The following is a 20,031-nucleotide window of genomic DNA, read 5'->3' as shown; positions in this document are numbered from 1 at the left end:
ATTTATTTTGAAGGTCGTGTTATATTTTTATAATCAAATGTTATATAAAATTTTTTTTGATCAAATACGACTAAATGTGAAAGTAACAGGTTTGAAAGTAACAATTTAAAAAAAAAACATGGCGCACGTTTGATCCTTTTGGGTCAACATGGCAAAACTGAATTTATAATGTTTAGTAGCTCTTCAGTCTTTGTTCCGTAATTTCCGAAAACGGCCACCTTGTTAAGTTTTGCGAAATAAAAGATAAAAGAAGGCGAAGAAAACTCGTTTTAGAAACACTGATTATTTTTTATAGGAGATTTGTAAATATTCTTTGAGAAAAACAAAAACAACAATGTACATATACCCTGTCAAATCAAAGTAGAGCGGCATTTTACAAGTTTTTTTTTTGATATTTCATTATTATTATAGTTATATTATTAAAATTTAAAATAAATCTAAAAAACTAATGGATTCGGAGTTGTATGACGAATTCGGAAACTATATTGGTCCGGATTTAGACAGTGATGATGATGACGATGATCAGAGTATGTATGGGCAGGCGGATTTGCAAGATGATCAAGATGTAAGCATTTTTCAATTAAAATTAACCTATTAATTCTGAATTAAAATTCACCGTAAAATATATAAGGATGATGCCTTGGAAGAAGATGAGATCGAACACGAGGATGAAAAGGAGACACATGCCGTTGTGCTTCATGAGGATAAGCGGTATTATCCTACTGCTGTAGAAGTTTATGGGCCGGATGTTGAAACTATAGTTCAAGAAGAAGATGCACAACCTCTAGATAAACCGTTAATTGAACCTGTGAAAAAAATCAAATTTCAGTTAAAGCAACAAGATCTGCCTGAAACGGTTTTTGAAATGGAGTAAAAAAGCCCTGAAATATTAAAGAAAAAGACTTCAAAAATAATGTTAATTTCAGGTTTATGGCTGATTTAATGGATACACCACCCCTTATTCGTAATGTTGCTTTGGTTGGTCATTTGCATCATGGAAAAACAACATTTGTGGATTGCTTAATACGACAAACACATCCTCAATTTGACACCATGGAAGAGAAAAGCATTCGATATACTGATACTCTCTTTACAGAGCAAGAGAGGGGGGTTAGCATAAAAGCCGTTCCTACAACGCTTGTTTTGCAAGATGTTAAACATAAAAGTTATTTAATGAATGTTTTCGATACTCCAGGTTTTTTTCGTGGAAATATAATACGATATTTTTAATTATTGTGAAGTTTACAGGTCACGTAAATTTCTCTGATGAAGTGACGGCAGCAATAAGAATGGCTGATGGTGTTTGCGTTTTTATTGACGCAGCGGAAGGGGTAATGTTAAATACAGAGAGACTCTTAAAGCATGCAGTACAGGAAAAAATGGGTATAACGATTTGCATTAATAAGGTACATATAATAAAAAATTCAAATTCTATTTTCTGAAATTTAATAATAATTGTATATTGTGAATGTATTTATTTTAGATCGATCGCTTAATTTTAGAACTAAAATTACCACCTTCTGATGCTTACTTTAAGTTAAAACATATTGTTGATGAAGTCAACAGCCTACTTAGGTAAGTAAGCATACATACATTAGGTTCATAATCTGACATAAACTAAACTATTATTCAGTGTCTACTCGGAGCAACAAGAAAATTTATTGGTTTCTCCCATAATTGGGAATGTATGTTTTGCGAGCTCTTTATATGGGATTTGCTTTACATTGAAGTCATTTGCAAAATTGTATGCAGACACATACGACGGGGTTGATTATGTGGAATTTTCAAAAAGGCTTTGGGGCGATATGTATTTTCATAACAAGTCGTAAGTTTCTCTATAATGTTAAAATATTTCTCCTACAGCATTATTTAAAATCATTTTCTAGTCGAAAATTTACTAAAAAACCACCACATAACTCAGCACAACGTAGTTTCGTTGAATTTGTTTTAGAACCAATGTATAAAATATTCGCTCAAGTGGTAGGCGATGTTGATAGCACTTTAGCTGACACTTTAGCTGAGTTAAATATTAAAGTAACCAAGGAGGAAATGAAAACTAATATACGTCCACTACTACGCTTAGTGTGTAATAAATTCCTGGGAGATTTCAGTGGATTTGTTGACATGTGTGTTGAACACATAAAATCACCTTCTGAACATGCGAAAGATAAAGTTGACCACATTTATACAGGGCCAAAAGAAGGAGCTTTATATGAAAATATGGTAGAATGTGATCAAAATGGAATTTTAATGGTTCACAGTTCTAAAATGTACCCAAATGACAATTGTACATTTTTTCAAGTTTTGGGTCGTGTTTTGAGCGGAACTCTTCATGCTGGGCAAGAAATTCGAGTTCTAGGAGAAAATTTCTCTTTACAAGATGAAGAGGACTCTCGAATCTTACAGGTAGGCAGGTTATGGATATATGAAGCGCGGTATAAAATTGAAGTGAATCGAGTTCCAGCTGGTAATTGGATATTGATTGAAGGTATTGATCAATGTATTGTCAAAACATCGACTATAACTGATATCAACGTTGCTGAGGATCTGTATATTTTTCGACCTTTGAAATTTAATACCCAGAGTATCATAAAAATAGCTGTAGAGCCAGTTAATCCATCGGAATTACCAAAAATGTTAGACGGATTGCGAAAGGTAAACAAATCTTATCCATTACTTTCTACGAGGGTTGAAGAATCAGGTGAACATGTTATTCTTGGAACCGGCGAATTATATTTAGATTGTGTAATGCATGATTTAAGAAAATTATATTCTGAGATCGATATAAAAGTAGCAGATCCAGTTGTGGCATTTTGTGAAACTGTAGTCGAAACCAGTTCGCTAAAATGTTTTGCAGAAACTCCAAACAAAAAAAACAAAATTACAATGATTGCTGAACCGTTAGAAAAAGGACTCGCGGAAGATATCGAAAATGAAGTGGTTTCTATTAATTGGAATAAAAAACGATTAGGCGAATTTTTCCAATTAAATTATGACTGGGATTTGCTGGCTGCTCGCTCAATTTGGGCGTTTGGTCCTGATAATGCAGGACCAAATATTTTGGTGGATGATACATTACCATCAGAAGTAGATAAAGGTTTACTTAATTCAGTTCGGGACTCAATTGTACAAGGATTTCAATGGGGTACCAGAGAAGGACCTTTATGTGAGGAACCAATACGAAATGTGAAATTTAAAATATTAGATGCTGTAATTGCAAATGATGCACTTCATAGAGGTGGAGGTCAAGTGATTCCTACTGCTAGACGAGTAGCTTATTCTGCTTTTTTAATGGCTACACCTCGTTTAATGGAACCATATTTATTTGTTGAGGTGCAAGCACCAGCCGACTGCGTCTCTGCGGTGTATACGGTTTTAGCAAGAAGAAGAGGTCATGTTACCCAAGATGCCCCAGTTTCTGGTTCACCTTTATACACAATAAAAGCTTTTATTCCAGCTATTGATTCTTTTGGATTTGAGACTGATTTGCGAACTCACACACAAGGACAGGCATTTTGTTTGTCTGTATTTCATCATTGGCAAATTGTACCAGGTGATCCTTTAGATAAATCAATTATAATACGTCCTTTGGAACCCCAACAAGCTACACATTTGGCTAGAGAGTTTATGGTAAAAACTCGCAGACGAAAAGGTTTATCAGAGGATGTATCTATCAATAAGTTCTTCGATGATCCTATGTTGCTGGAGCTGGCGCGACAAGACGTTTTGCTTAATTATCCTTTATAATTAGATCAATATTAATTGAAATTATAAAGAAAAATAAAGACAAAAAAAAACTATATATACTAAAAAAATAATCTTTTACTAATAATTAGGTATTAATGTTTTGTTTGGTAAATTCGTCAAATTGTTCAAATTCGTTAGTTTTCTTAAACAGAAATGGTAGTGAATTCGGTTTAGCATTCTTTTATTAAATAATAAATTAAATAGTCTCTATTAATTCGAATTAATGTAGCATTAAAGTTCGACATTGTTAAATTTGTACGCAGTATAGAGCAATGAAAAAATTGCGATGCGATTACGCCATACCGAATTTAAACCGCGTTGAATAATAATATTGTCATAAAGGTATGATTGAATTAATGTTTGTATAAAACGTCAATAACAATGAAATTAATGTTTTAACTTAGGCCATAAACATTTAGAATTTCGAATTGGGTGTGGTGATTTTGGTGGTGTACCAGCGATTTTAATAATTCAGTTCAAATTTTGTATTAAATGTGTCCTTTATTTTACAATAAAGTATTGTACGTAGTGTCAAAAAAATGTGTTTTGGGTGTTTTTGATAATGCAATATGTTTTCACATTTCCAATTTAGAACTTAAATAGCTTAGACAACAGAAAGACGCAGCTGTAAAGGCTATAGGTTTGATATTAGCTATAAAAGCTTTTTAAATTCTGAAAGTTCCAACTTGGTTCTAAATTTGCGATTTTGCACAGTATTTCAAAGAAATTTTATATATGTATATATAAATTTTAAAATAAAATGTACAAACATTTTTTAGATGCCCAAAATGCTTCAAAATGACAAAAAAGAAGTTTTAAACTTTTACTTAAGAGACTTCAAAATAACTTGCTAATACTTGCTTGTACTCAAGCGAAAAACCTTCGGCTATATCAGCATTGTATACAATTAATTTTGTTAAAAACTCAAATTTCTCATATTTCTTATCCTTTTTGCTCTGTAAAATACAAAATTTTTACTATAAAATTAATTAAATAATTTTTGTAATTACTAACTTCCATTTTATACATTAAACCTAGGAAAATACTGATCTGATGATGGTTTATCGGTTAAAAATACTGAAGTGATAAAAAATTACTATCACGTCGTATGAAAAGTTTTACAGAAAGAGCACACAGGGTGATTTTGACATCTGCCATCACATCAAGATTGGTAACACTTTTTCTTATCACACAAAATCATTTCCCACAAAAATACCATTTAGTCGTTTAATAGTAATGGGCTGAAATTTACCAAATTTACTTTTAATATAATATAAAACAATCAAAATTGTAAAATTCCTTGTGTAGCGAATTCGCTATATTATAATATTATAATAAGCGTTTAAATTTATTTTTTTAATTAAAAATTTTACAAAATATCTAAATTTTTAACTCACGAAACATTTGATATGCTTGCTAAAACTGTAATGCCAGTGTATATGATAATATTTCCTTGTTTTTGTTCCATTATTTTCTTTAAAAGTTGCTCGAAACCATGTTAGAAATACGAAAAACGGAAGAAGTGAGGAATATAATAGAACGGCATAAAAATGTAAGTATTTCAATTCAAAAAAATTTGAGTGCTAAAAGGGAGTACATGCTTATGTATATTTATGATAAAGATTTATTTACTTGATGTACTATTATACTTTTCAAACTCGAGCATTACTTTGCGGATGTTTTTGTTAAATCATTAATAGTTAGGTAATGTAATAATTTATACTAATAGAAAATTATAAAAATATTGTATATAAAAAATAATTGTATGAGCATCCACGAAAGGAAGTAAAACAAATTGTGCTTTTTGAGATCTTGATTTATTCTAAAATTTAAGCATTTTTATATTATTTTCAAATTTGGAAATAAATTTAAGATATCTACTAAAAATGTTTATTCTTGTTTTGCATTGCCTTCTTTAAATGTGTCTTCTGTATTATTTTTTTTTTTTGTTTTTCTTTTTTTTTTTTTTTTTTGATGAAATTTATATATACGTATGTTTGTATTAATAGTTAATTATTTTTCTTAATTAAAAATGATAAAAATACTAGAAATTAAAAATGTAACGCTTTAATTAAAAATTATTGAACTTTTTATTCTTATAATAATTTTTGTTTTATTTTATTTTTTTTAAAACTAATTTAGTGTTTGAAAATCAAAAGTAGATATACAACAACATTTAATTAATATTTAATTTCTTATTATTTTAAATTAAATAATACAATTATTTAAATCATTTATTAAAGAATAAAATTTATTTTTAGAGAAGAAGAAAAAAAATGAAATCAAAAAAATGTAACCGAAATATAAATATAGTCCTCGATTATTAAAAATTTCATGGAAAATTGAAAATTTTTAACATTTAAATTTTATTTTTTTTTTTTATTTAAAGGAATTCAAGAACAATCAAGAGTTACTCTTAGTTTATATTTTAAATTATATTATTACGTAATTAAAATATAAAAATATTTTTATTTAAAAACGGAAAATTAATTACACTGAAAAAAAAAACAACATAAAATTTCAAATATTTTCAGAAATTATGATTGCAATTAAGAATGTTGAACAATTAATTAATTTAAAAAAATTTTTTTTTAATTTATGAAATTTTTCTTTTTCAATTAGTATAAGTAAATAATTGTAGTTTCTTGAAAACAAACGTAACAAATTTGTATAAAACACCACATTTTGGAGTGCCGATAACAATTTTGAATTATCAATATTCAATGTTATCGGTTCAAACTTTGTTTTTTTGCTTTTTTATTTAAAAAAAAAAAATAGTTTAAATTAAATATTTCGAATGATTTTATAAAATTCCGGGACTATATTTACTATACATTTTTATAATATTATATTTATAGTTTACAATCCTTTGAATTAAAATGATTTCCTTTTTTTTTTGTTTTATCTACATAATTCTTAATTTATATATATATATGTATATATGTATTATTTTAATGTTTATATACTTAATTAGATTTGTTTTTAGATTTTTGTTTCTTTTTTTTTTTTGAATTTTTTATTTTTCAAATTTTAATTTCAAATATAATTTAAAAAAAAAGAATAAAAAAAAAAGTTTTTTTTTTTTTAATTACAAGTAATTACAATATAGTAAAACAGAAAAAAAAATTATTTTTATACACGGAAATAAAATTATTTTAAGAGATTTTGTGTTTTTTTTTTTATAAATATTTCGTTTAATTTTCATTTGGTAGCAGGAAAAAGAATAAATAATAATTAGAAAATTTTTTTCAAGCTGTTAACAAAATTATTGGGTTTGTTTTTTTTTTTAAATTAATTTAAATAACATTTATTACAATTTTTAAATTTTAGAATATTTTGAAATTCTGGATTTAATCACAAAATAGTGTAACATTATAAATGCATATATGTATGTGTCTACGAACATCCTTTCTGCTTCAAATAATTTATTTCCGCGCAAAAAAATTATTAAAATAATAAAAATAAAAAAAAACGAAATATGAAACACATTATTCTTTTTTTTTGTTTTTGTTATTTTTAAAATTTAATTTTTAAACAGAGAAAATTGTTTTATGAATTTTTCAAAGGGGGAAAAGTAAAAATAATAATAAAATAATAAAAATAATTAAAATTACAAAAAAAAAATATTTTTTTTTTTCAATTGATACAACAAAAAGATTTTTATTTCAAAACTATTTTATGATTTTCTTTTTTTTTAATTTTATTTAATGATATTCAATAATATTATTTTTTTATTTTGTTTGTTTTATTTATACTTGTATTTTATTTTATAATCATCGTCATTTTCAATTCAGACTGTTCAGATGATTTCATTTGTGAAATATTGATTTTGTTTTACTCAAATTTTAAAATTTCCTGTTTTTCTTTCTTCTTCGGTTTTTTTTTGCTTTCCATTCTTTTCATTCATCTTCATGTAATTTTATTTTTCTTAATTTTTATTGTATTTTTGTTTTATACTAAAATACATATACATTTAAATTACAATTATTTTTTATTTTGATTTTATTTAAGTAATTATGTTTTCTTTTTTTTTTTTTTTTGATTTTATTTAATTTTTATAATTCTAATATTAAAATTTATTTATTTTCTTTTTTAATATTTTATATAATATTATGTAGTTAAGAAAAATTTGGCAATCAATGGTATATTAATTGTATACACACACACATATACATATATTTCTATATATAATATTTCTTTTCTAAATTGTATTTATGTAATATATCCTTATATATATATACATATATATACACATATATATAAATATATATAAACATATTTTTTACTTATATATTATTATATATAATGTATATTTTATTTATATTATAAGTAATATTTAATATTTTAAAAATAAATTTACAAAATTGATTGTAAACTTAAAATTAAATATTCATTTAAAATTAAAGGAAAATTTATTTAGATTTGTTTTTAATATTAATTTAATAAAAATAATAGTTTGTGACTCTTTTAAGAAAATAAAAGTAAAAAAAAAAGTTTACGCTATCTAGCATTAATGACGAATCAATAAATATATTTTGACGACCCCGCAAGTCATATATGCCCAGAGAGCAATTTAGAACTAATAAGTTGTATATTTCTATGTAAATATTATGTATGAATCTTGTTGAACTTGTACTAAATATCTTAATTGACAGTAGATAAAATAATAATAATTTAATTTTAAAAAGTAGTGCGCATTCAATTTTTTTCGCCCTCTATATGGAAGTGAAGTGCATTGAATCAAAGAGAAATTTCTAAAATAAAATTATTGAAAAAACAAAATGTTTTGAAGTTATTTTATAAATTAAAATAAGAATTGCTGCCATTAATATTTCTAGACGAACTAACAAAACGTATTGAAAATTCTCAAAAATAAAAAAAAAAAAGAAATGATTTATCAATCGTGCATCGGAGTCGTACAATATTAATCACTTTTTTTTTGTTGTAAACTTTGTTGTTTCGAAAACTGATTTCATCTTGGTGGCCTAATAAAATTTTTGCATACATATATATGTACATATGTTTATTCGGTATAACTTGTTCTAATCAAGAATAATTTGGACTATTAATTTCACAATTTAAGAAATTTTATTTTTTTAAATTTAATTATAAAAATAAAAATTAAATTATTAATAAATTTTTTTCCATTTTTTTTTTAGAGATTAAATTTTTGGAAAATTATTAAGTGGTCTTTGGAGCCATTTTATTATTTTTCTTTTTTTTTTTTTATTTTAAATACTGAATAATTCTTTTTATATGTGTGTATATATGCACAGTTTAAACTTTAAAGGATTTAAAATTGTGTAAATTGTGTGTTTTTCTTTTCCCATAATATGAAATTGAAATTATTTAATAATATAAAAAATTAAAATAATAAATAATAAATTTGCTTTAAACTTGCACAATAATATTAAATTAAAAAAAAATCTATGTATGTAAGAGAAGAAAAAATTTATTTTTTATTAAGCTCATAAAAAAAAAGTAAACCAATTTTAGTAATTTCTTAGGTCAATTACAAAAATTAAAAAACAAATTATTATCTATTTTTATTTTAACAAAATTATTATTTAAATTTTAATAAATCTTGTTGTAAAAAGTTTGAATTATAAAAAAAAAAACGATAGAGTAAAAAGATTATCTTTAAAATTCATATTTCAACACAAATTAAAATTATAAAATATGAAGAACAATAAAATATTTATTTAATTTGATCAAATTTATTTAAAGAAATCTTCCAATTTAATTTTTATTTTAGAAAGCATATTTTGTATTTATATATAAATATAATAAATTTACATTATATGCAAAACGAAATATAAATTTAATTATAATATGAAAAAGGTAATGATTTTTAGATTATATTATTTTACAAATAAATATTTGTAAAATAATCAAAAAAAAAATTTTTTTTTTAATTTAAATTTTTCTTTTCTTTCAACAGCAACACTGAAGTTAAAGTTATTTATATTTATTTAATATTCGGTATGTTTGAAATTTTACATATTTTCTAATTTATATAAATCATAATGAATTGATATTGTATTTAAAATGCATTTATGAAAATTATTTCTTTGCATGTATAAAGGATTCTTTTTGCAATTAACATTTTTTTTTTACTTTATTTCGTTTTGCATAAATTTTTTGTAAAAATATTACTTTCCAGATTGCTTATAGTTTTATTTTGAAATATTTTTGTAAATTATTATTTTGAATTGTTGAGGGATTTGGTTAAAACATAAAGTATTTTAAATTACTTTCAATTTATAAAATGGAAAATTTCAATAAAAGTATTTTTATTAATTTATAATATTTTTTTAATATAATTTATACGTTTTTCTTTTTTTTTTTGGTAAGTGTTATTTCCAATTTTTTATATCTTTTTAATTTTCATAGTATAATTTTTATTTATTGTTTTATTACAGAGATTATAATAATATGATTTTGTTTCATAGGTAAAAATATATTGTATAAAATGGGATTATTTTTGAAAAAAATGGTTTAAGGTTGTTGATTTTGGTGGTAGTTTGGATTTTATTGATTTTAATAATGAATTGTCGAAATTTTAATGATTTTAGCAATACATTGTTTTTTCACTTAAAATTATTATCTTTTTCTTTATATAATTTTTAATATTTGTTATTGTGTATTTTTTAAAATTTTTTTCAAATTTATCAAACTTTTTTCCAATAATAATTTGATTTTTTTCTTCACATGATTCAAAATACTTATTGTTCTTGTTACAATTTTTATTTTTTTCATTATTATTTTTATTAATATTTTTCTTATTGTTTTTATTATTGATTACAATATTCTTATCATAATTATTATTATTATTATTATTATTATATTTATGAATATTATTATAAATATATTTCTCATAATTGTTTAGAGTATATTTATTATAATAATCGTAATTATCATTTCTATTAATATTATTTTCATGTAATTTATCATAGTTATTGATATAATTATTACAATATTCAATATAAATTTTATTTTTATTATTATTTGAAATAAATTCATCATAGTTTAAAATAAGAGGAAATAATAGATTGTAATCATTAATGTTATTTAAAGTGATGATTGATATATTTTTATTTATTTTATAATTAATAATTTTTTGATTGCATTTATTATAATCATTACTGAAATATTTTGTATATTGATATTTAATATTATTTCCATTATAATTAATACAATTGATATTATTCATGTTATTTTGGAAATAGTAACAAGTTTTAGTGAGAAATTTAAATTTTTTTTTCAAATTATTTTTATAATTTTTCATATCCTTAATATTGTTTATAGTTTTGTTGGAAAAACAGTTTTCTAGTTGTTTATTAATTTTATTATAATATTGATGTTCTGGTTGTTGTTGTTCTTCTGTATGTTCTTGCTTGACTTTATTTTGTTGTTGTTGTTGTTTTGGTTGTTTTTGTTGGTTTACAAATCTTTTTTGTCGAATCAATTGTTTTTTCATTATGCTAAATTTATGCGGTAATAAATGTAAAAATAATGAAGACGTATTTTGTTTTCAGCTCATTTTTACACGTTTTCTTGGTGGTCCAATTGGTGGGATTTGTTGTGTTGCTAGCGCTCGAAATGCCTCAGCTATCAAATGGGGATGTGATGCGATCATATTTTTCCATCCAACTGTTTCTACAACATCTGTTGGATGACTGAAATGAGAAAACATAAGTGTTTTTAAAAATAAATTCTAAAATTTTAAAATTGATTTTGTTTTTATATAATAAATATATTGCATATATAAGTATTTAAAAAAAAAATGTCACTTACGTATTAATAAAATCTATTGTTTGTGCTTTTAATTGATCTGCACTATGGAGATCAGCTAAAATTAAAGTTTCAGCTGCCGTTTCAACAGAAAGATTAACACAGAGCGCTTCTTCACACATAACTTTGAGTTTTTCCAAAGCATACTAAAATTAATTTGTAGAATTTTTTATTAAAATTTTTATTTAAAATATAAAAAGTATTATTATAAAAATACCTTATCAGCAGCAGCCAAGAGATCATCAGCCATTTTTTCTAAATTTGGAGCTTTCCCCGTATATATAAAACGTAACATTTCTTTTAAAACTTCATGATCAACATCAGTTATTGCTACCCGATTTAATTTTCTTTCTTCCATTTCATGTTCAAACATAGCAGCAAATACAGGGCTTCTTGCTGTTTTTTAAAAATATTTTGAATTATAATAAATATTTCATTTACTCGTACTTATAAACATATAATATATATTTAAATTAATCAAACATTATAACAATACCTGCTAATATAGCTTTATGTGCTTGAAATTCTCTTCCTCCAACAGCTAATGTAACATCACTAAATTTTTCATTATCAAATAAATTACCCAAATCATCTGATAATTTACATTCGGGAACTTTAAATTGTACAATATTACTCTGACCAGAGATATTAACACTATCTGCTACAACACTAACTTCACAAAATATTGTTAATTTATCTTCAGGTAATAAACCATTTGCTTCATCTAATAGAAAATCACGTCGAATAAATTTTTTGAAACCCCAATCTTTACCTTGAACAAAACGATATGCCCTACAAGAATATTATAAAAATAATAAAAATATATTGGAAATATTTAATAAACATACATATGTAGGTATTAATTAAACAAAAACAAACCTTTGTGATTCCATTGCTTTGGTTTCCTCACGTTTAGCATTTAAAATTGAAAATTTGAATTTTGCCCTTACTTCTGATTTGTTACACGATACTAATAGTAGATATAATGATAAATAATCTTTGCTTTCTTCATCGAGGCCCTTGGGATTAACTCGCAAACACCTGAAAATAGAAAAAATAAATACAAGTTAATAAATAGTAAAGACTTTAATATAACACTATAACAGTTAATTGATAATAAAATTTTAAAAGAAATTACCATTTTAATTTATCGTTAGCACCTGCTGAAAAAGTTGATGATTTTAAAACTTCACCCATTTCTTCTCGACAAAAGCTAAAATTGTTTATAGTCCACATGTAACTGAATTTAACAACTTTAACCTGAAAATAAAAAAACAAAAAAATGTATTTTTATTAATATAAATTGAATTTTAATTTTTTAGTAATAATGATTTTATTTTTCTTAACTTAATAATTAAATTTGAAATTCATTTTGGTCTTTCCTTTAATAAATTCATACGCCATTACAATAGTGTACAAGATGTTATAATAGGTTTTTTTATTCAAAAGAATTATTGGCTTCAATTTGGAGGTATATATACATATGTACAAAGCAATGCACAAAAATCCGCAAAATTCAAAATTCAATGTAGTTATGCAATGCGTACAAAATGTGTAGAACATGGGTAGCAATGTCAATAAATGCTATCGATATTACAGTCCCTTATTGACACTTTCGTCAAATGCTGTAGTAGTTTTAGTGCTGCATTTATAGCGCATTAACATATGTGTGTGCACAACATAAGTCAGGGTAAGATAATTTTGTTTTCATAAATCCATCAATCGTTTTAGTATTAACTAGCATTTATTTCATTACCGAATTTGCCCTTATGCCAACACATCGTATAAAGTAGTTTACTGACATTATATTTAGTGATTTACTGACAGAGTATAAAATAAGCCCTGACAGTATTGTAAATGTTATTATAGATAAATATACAATCATATGCCATTACGTAATTCGAATACACTAAATGTACCTTCAAAAATACTCTATAAAAAGTTTTATAAGTACGGCATTAAATCGGTTCTGCTATCGCCTCAAAGATTTTAGTAACGCTAATTTTGAAAAAAAAAAATACTGAAGCTATTGAAACGTTTTTAAATAAATTTTATGCATATATTTTTTTTAATAATTAAAAATTTAGCATTTTCATGCTAGATCTTAGATTATTTTATTAATTCTTAAGGGTTTTAGCAATAAAATATAGATCAAAATATACAAAATTCGTTTAATTTAATTTTCTTAATTATCTCTCAGTATTATCACAGTGCACAATTCTAGAGATCGTTGCAAGAATTACTAAATTTTTATTATAACATACTGCCGAGTTTCATATATGTACATATGTCAATTGTTTTTTAATAGAAAAGGAAATTCAGTCAACTAAAAGCTCAACTATTTAGGTTTTGTTAATTTGTTTTTATTTTTTTTTTATTAATCTTTAATATAAATTTAGATTTTGCTACATATTTGCAATAAATTGGGGTAAAAACACATAAACCAATAATCAAAGAATGCCGCCTGCTCACTGCTTTGTGTGAATGTTTTTTTTTTTTTAGTTTTCAGTTTATTTGCTTTTTTTTTTGTTTCTCCTTTAACCAAATGCTAAATATTATATTTCATCAAATATTATTTAACAATAGCAATAATGAATTTATCTACGCATATACTTATATATATGTATATGTACATACTTATTGGGTTATCTTCTAATTTGCAAAGATTGCATTGAACTCTTATTATATAAACATACAATAAGCGTTCATACATTATGTACATACGTGAATAAATATACAATATACAAAAAGTGCTTGAACTAAAAATTAAATTTTAAATATGACAATTATAAAAAAAAAATAATATTGTTTTAAATTGTTGAGGTCTTTTAATATGCAACGCAACATTAAATATTTATTTTTGACATACTTAATTTTTGTAGATACATATATGTATACATATTATGTAAATTTACATATAAATAACCTGCTTAATGAAAACTAAAAAAAAAAATTAAGTACAAATTTTAAATATAAATTTTAACATTTTTTTCTTCGAAAATTTTTTAAAAAATCTTAATTTTTCATTCAATTTTAATTAATTGAAATATTAATTATATTTATAATTATTGCATTCAAACAAATTTATCTACTCTATGCAATATGTGAAATTATCTTATATAAATTAAATTTTCTCTAGATTTTTTAAGTAATTTTTTATAAATTAAAGTCAAAGAGTGATTGAACAAAAATTCATTAGTTTAATTAACAGCATAAGATTTTAATCATGAATAAGTGATTACTGATTATATTATAGAATTACTATGCCCTTTTTTTGTAATTTGGCTCTGAGGCAAATGATCACCTTATTATAATATATTATTTAATATTATGTGCATCACTTTAGCTAATCTAATATTATATTTGAAAAATTTTATAATTTTCTAATTAAAATCTATAAATTTTGAAATTTCAATTTCTATATACTCTAAAAACCTCAATAATCTTAAAAGTAATGAGAATAATTACTTCAAGCGATTCCTATTCTAACACCTTATGCATTTAGCAGAATATAATTGAGTACAGTAAAATTTTAAAAATAAATGAAAAAAAAAAGAAAAATTCTATTAAATTAGGAATGAATTGAAGCTTTTATTCTTATATATTTTTTGAATTATCAATTTGAAATTGATAAATTTCATAATATGCATACATATGCATTGTACATTAGTATAAGTATAATTTTAAAATATAAACAAAATAATGTTTATTATGTAATTTTTCATAAAAATTGAGACCATGGCTCAGACTATTGCAAATAAATCTTCATTGAAATTAATTTAAAAAAAAATTAAACAATTAAATTTTATGTTTTTTGTTTTTTTTTTATTAAAATATGTTATTGGATGTATGCATGTGTAAGTATATGTGTAACATACATTTGTACATGATATATGAAATAATTACTTAAAAATTACGTACACTCTAAATATATTTGTACGTTACGCTTCTACTATAATTTAAGAATTAATGTACATAATGTATGCATGTATGTATGTAAATATGTATATAAGAAATAGTACAAGTGACATTATTACAATTTTAAATTGCATTTTAGTTTTGTATATTTATACATTATTAAAAATATGACATTTTTTTTTTGTTTTGAATTGAATGTTTCTAGGTTAAGATTTTTGGGTCATGGTATATTATATTTTATATAACAGTTATTATTATTATTGTTATATTAATATAGATCAAGGTGCATAGTATAAATATTAAAAAGTAGAAAAGAAGAATAATTATTTTGTATATGTAATTTTTTTGACTATCTATGTCACAGTTACAGTGTTTTATTGAAAACTAAGTTTATTTTTTTATGATGTACGTAGGTATGTATATGTAAATTGCAAAAAGTATTCTTTTTTTTTTATAAAATCTACAATTTTACTTATATTACACGTATAGTTGCATAAACTGTTATAAAATAAAAATTTTTTTCTCATCATAAAATCTACCAGAAATAATTGATAAATATTTAAAAAAAATATTTTAAATATAATAAGTAAAATTGTATGTATGTAATATGTATTTGGATATATAAATCTATGTATATACGTTGTAGGATAATCTAAATTGCATACAACTGAAATCAAAGAAAAAAAAATAAATCTTATTAGAATATTACTATTATTGAAAGTGGGGCAATAGGTATACAAATTTAGTAGGGGCAATAGGTATACAAAGTTTGGGATATGACTATTTCCAATTACCAGGAAGAGAACATGAAAATCGACTATGTGCTTGTATTATTATTAATTTTTTTGAAAATTTTCTTCTTATGGTCCACTTAATTTTATTTCAAAATACGAGTACTACAATTTATTGCAATTTTAATGTCAGGGATAAGCCCAAATTTTTTGAAAATAAAATTTGAATACGATATTTATCTAAGAAAAATCATAAAGCATGTCATGACTTTCTTGTATTTAAATTATTTATGTAGCACAGGGCAGCACTACGAACTTAAAACTTATGTAGTAAACAAGATTATTTTGGTTTCCAATATAGTGTAAAACAAATTTAATCTCAATTAGAAATTCTATTATTATCTAAACTTCTCTTAAATTTTTATTAAATTTAAAATATTAGTTATTCTGTTATAATTAAAGGTTATGTAACTTACTTTTTTTGACCAAAATTCAATTATGTACAAAAATAATTTTGTAATAGAAAAAATAAAAATTGAATGAAAACAAAAGAATTTCAATAATAATAATATGAAATAAACCTTCTAATATTAAACAGATTTTATTACTGCAGTATGCTGTATAACAAGTAAGTATAATGGATTTAGCAATAAAATGATAAAAATCAAATCAAATTTTTAAAACAACCGTTCAACAACGAAAAGAAAAAAAGAGAAAAGAAGAACAAGCATGAATAGTAAAAATATATGAAAAGAATTAACTGTAAAACTGCAAATATTTTAACGGTAATTTGGTGGAATTGTTTCTTGTATAAAGTAATTTTGTGTATTTTCGTTCAGGAATTAAAAAGTGACAGTGGTAGACTAAAATGAATACAATCAAATACCTACATACTTACATATATAGATATCTACAATACTTGTACATATTTTAGTGTTTCAAAATAAATTATGTAATGAAAATTTAGGCCAGTCTACGGCTATTATTTGATTTTATCCATATCGTACCATAATTTGGTATTTTCTGTTTTTCTTTCAATTATTTTAGCTTTCATTTTTGTTTATTCTTTTTTTTTTTTTGGTTTATTTCATGTGAGTAATGCAGACCAATTTAATGAATATTTTTTTTTTTTTTTTTTTTTGAAACGGGTTGAATAATTTTATCATAACAACACCAAAATAAGAATTGAAAAATATCTAAATATTAAATAATTTATTTTGCGATCACTTAACTTTAGTGACGTTTTTTTCTTCTCTTAGTTTTTATTTTTCTTTAATTTTAACACATTTATTGTCGTTTGTTTTTCTATTAGGAAATTTGGTCAGTTACATAGATTTATTTTTATGTAATATTTTATCTTATATGTTTGTGTGTGCAATAATGTATTCGATATTTAAGAAAAAAAATATGTATATAAGCTAGTGGCGCCCTCATTTTTTTTATACTTTGTAACATGAATTTTATACACTAATGTATTTTAATTAATTCCATATTGGGTCTTAATGCATAGGTATGCTCGGTGATATATGGATTTATGTACCAATTGAAATTATATTACCGTTATCTATAATGTTACCTACTGCTCTACTGTAACAGATTAATAGTAAATTATTGCACTTCAAGCATAATGTTGCATAAATTTTATGTTATACGTTAACCTACATATGCAAGTATATATAATACATATATTTATATGCATACAAACGAATGTATGTGTATGGATAGGTATGTCAATGCTTTGACTACATTTTTTTTTTAAATTTTACAAATCTGTATAGTAAATGTACATAGGTTGATTTTTAATGCTATATATACATACATATATATATATATATATGTAAAAAATTTAGTGAAAATTCTTTTAATGAGTAATACAAATATGTATGTATGTATCACAACTATTTAAATATTATGGATTAGTAATATTTTGTAAACATAATCCTTGTAGATACAAAAGAAAATTTGACATCCATGGATGTGTGTATATATTTAAGCTGATAAGTATTTACGATATCACGTGTTAAAATAATCATTTTCCATAATATAACCATATAAAATATAAAAATATTTCATTGCGAACAAATTTTATTTTGAAAAAGATTAATATAGAAAATTTTAATTCTTAACACTTAAATAGCATATTTGCAAAAATATACATGGATTTAATAATAGCTAAGCATTTAAATTAAAATTTTGAAAATTTTTATTCCTGTAGAAATTTGAGTTAAATTTGCTTAAGTTACAAGAAAAAAATTCAAATTTAGTTTTCGTTACATACTGCAATTGTATACATTACAAAAACGAGTAAAGATGTAAAAATCGTAAAGGTTCCATCTCTACATATGGATTCCAATTCCAAATTGACGAGGGCGCAACTTTTTTAAAATAATAAAATTTAATGATTTATGCTTAAATATTTAACACATAAACATGTGTACATATTACATATATCTATATATAAATAGTCTGATTGAAATAACACACTGATCTACTTATATTAAAATATTAGATATGAAAAATATTGAAATCATAAAATTTTATGAAATATGATTATTATCCATAATGTACACACAAATATACATACATATTTAAAACATACACACTTATATGTGAATAAAATAATAAACCTGCATATGTAAAATATTATGAAAAATGTAAACTTTTCTTATTTGTCATATTTATAAAATAACGGGTGACTTTTTTTGCAGTTCGATTTTTTGTATTAAATTATTTTAATTTCCAACGTCATTCCAACATCATATAGTGTCATATAGTGACTCACACTCACATGATATTGCGTATGTATATTAAAATAGTGAAAGGCAACGATTTATTTATTGAATGAAGTAAAAATTGTGTAAGAGAAGTTTATAATTTTCGGTTTTTTACTACATAACTTAAAAAACTGAATTGATTAAAAAATCACCCTTTACAAATTTCAGTGGCTGCTGAAAAAAATTTAGGCTAAATGATTTTTTTTTTAAGTTTTATTTCTATTTTTAACGATTTATTAATAGAGCAAAATTTTCTCAGAGAATATTATACAAAATTGTAAATCTTAAATTATTATTAGATTACATTAGATATTAAATATATTTTAAAATAAGAATAATTTCAAATTCGTAACGAACATAATCGAATATGCACAAAATTACTTAAGTGTTACGTATAGTTTAGGTATAGTTATTATATTATGTATGTTTCCAAGGATAGTGATTGACATAATTGTATAAATATTGTAAGACCTAGAAACATATTTCTGTTGAAGACAATTTTTATTTATCACCCCCGCCTAAAAGTTATTGACTTCAAAGTCTTAAAAATGCCATCTTTTGACTATTTATTAAGTCAAAACCACAAACATTTTTCTGCAAACGCCAAAAGGTAGTGACTGGCTTTTTCTACCGCGAAACAATTAAAACCAAAATTAGCGAAATGGCAGCTGAAATTAACCTTTATCTAAGATCCATTTTTCTTTTAACTTTCTTGTATAAACATTAAATTATAAACTTTTAGACATTAATAAATAAATAGAAGAAATTTTTTTCCACCTTCATTCCCATCCAAACTTATCGCTTCACGAAATTTGCAAGATTTTAATTTTGTGAGTCTTATATTAACTGACTTAATGATTCGCATTATCTAGTCGAGTTCGATCATTAAGTTCTCTTTCATTTTTTATTCCTCCCTAAATGTATGCAATTATTTGATATTTCGATAATAAATAATAGTTCGAATAATTTTAATAGCTAGATAGTATATTGTTTTACTAAAGCTGCATTATTTTTTAAATTGCACAGAGATTTTCGAAACCGTGTTTTATGACATATTCTGATGCTCA

At 23.3% G+C, this 20,031-nt stretch overlaps 2 protein-coding genes across 3 annotated transcripts in view; one reads left to right on the top strand and one right to left on the bottom strand.

Annotated features, from left to right (window-relative positions):
- The first annotated feature begins 205 nt into the window (after window positions 1-205).
- On the top strand, window positions 206-3,818 carry LOC129609537 (116 kDa U5 small nuclear ribonucleoprotein component). Its single transcript, XM_055521509.1, has 7 exons — window positions 206-565; window positions 632-870; window positions 927-1,195; window positions 1,249-1,406; window positions 1,484-1,575; window positions 1,634-1,825; window positions 1,887-3,818. The coding sequence occupies exons 1-7, from the start codon at window positions 449-451 to the stop codon at window positions 3,745-3,747; spliced, it is 2,928 nt and encodes a 975-aa protein (XP_055377484.1). The 5' UTR covers window positions 206-448; the 3' UTR covers window positions 3,748-3,818.
- Window positions 3,819-10,770: 6,952 nt separating this feature from the next.
- The window catches only part of LOC129614378 (protein roadkill), an 88,528-nt gene continuing 79,267 nt past the window's right edge, over window positions 10,771-20,031 (bottom strand). Inside the window, exons 3-8 of one of the 2 annotated variants that reach the window (XM_055528956.1) lie at window positions 12,680-12,801; window positions 12,421-12,582; window positions 12,038-12,333; window positions 11,759-11,937; window positions 11,545-11,687; window positions 10,771-11,426 (exon numbers count right to left, since the gene is read on the bottom strand). In XM_055528956.1, the coding sequence (XP_055384931.1) occupies window positions 11,282-11,426; window positions 11,545-11,687; window positions 11,759-11,937; window positions 12,038-12,333; window positions 12,421-12,582; window positions 12,680-12,801 (1,047 nt within the window). In that variant the 3' untranslated portion in view covers window positions 10,771-11,281. The remainder of the gene's footprint in view (window positions 11,427-11,544; window positions 11,688-11,758; window positions 11,938-12,037; window positions 12,334-12,420; window positions 12,583-12,679; window positions 12,802-20,031) is intronic. The other variant, XM_055528964.1, reaches the window with a different exon arrangement.

This window comes from Condylostylus longicornis, unplaced genomic scaffold (assembly GCF_029603195.1).
Source record: "Condylostylus longicornis isolate FDR11 unplaced genomic scaffold, ASM2960319v2 ptg000004l, whole genome shotgun sequence".
Lineage (NCBI taxonomy): Eukaryota > Metazoa > Arthropoda > Insecta > Diptera > Dolichopodidae > Condylostylus > Condylostylus longicornis.
Note: the sequence above shows the minus strand (reverse complement) of the source record. Positions and strands in the feature narration are given on the sequence as shown.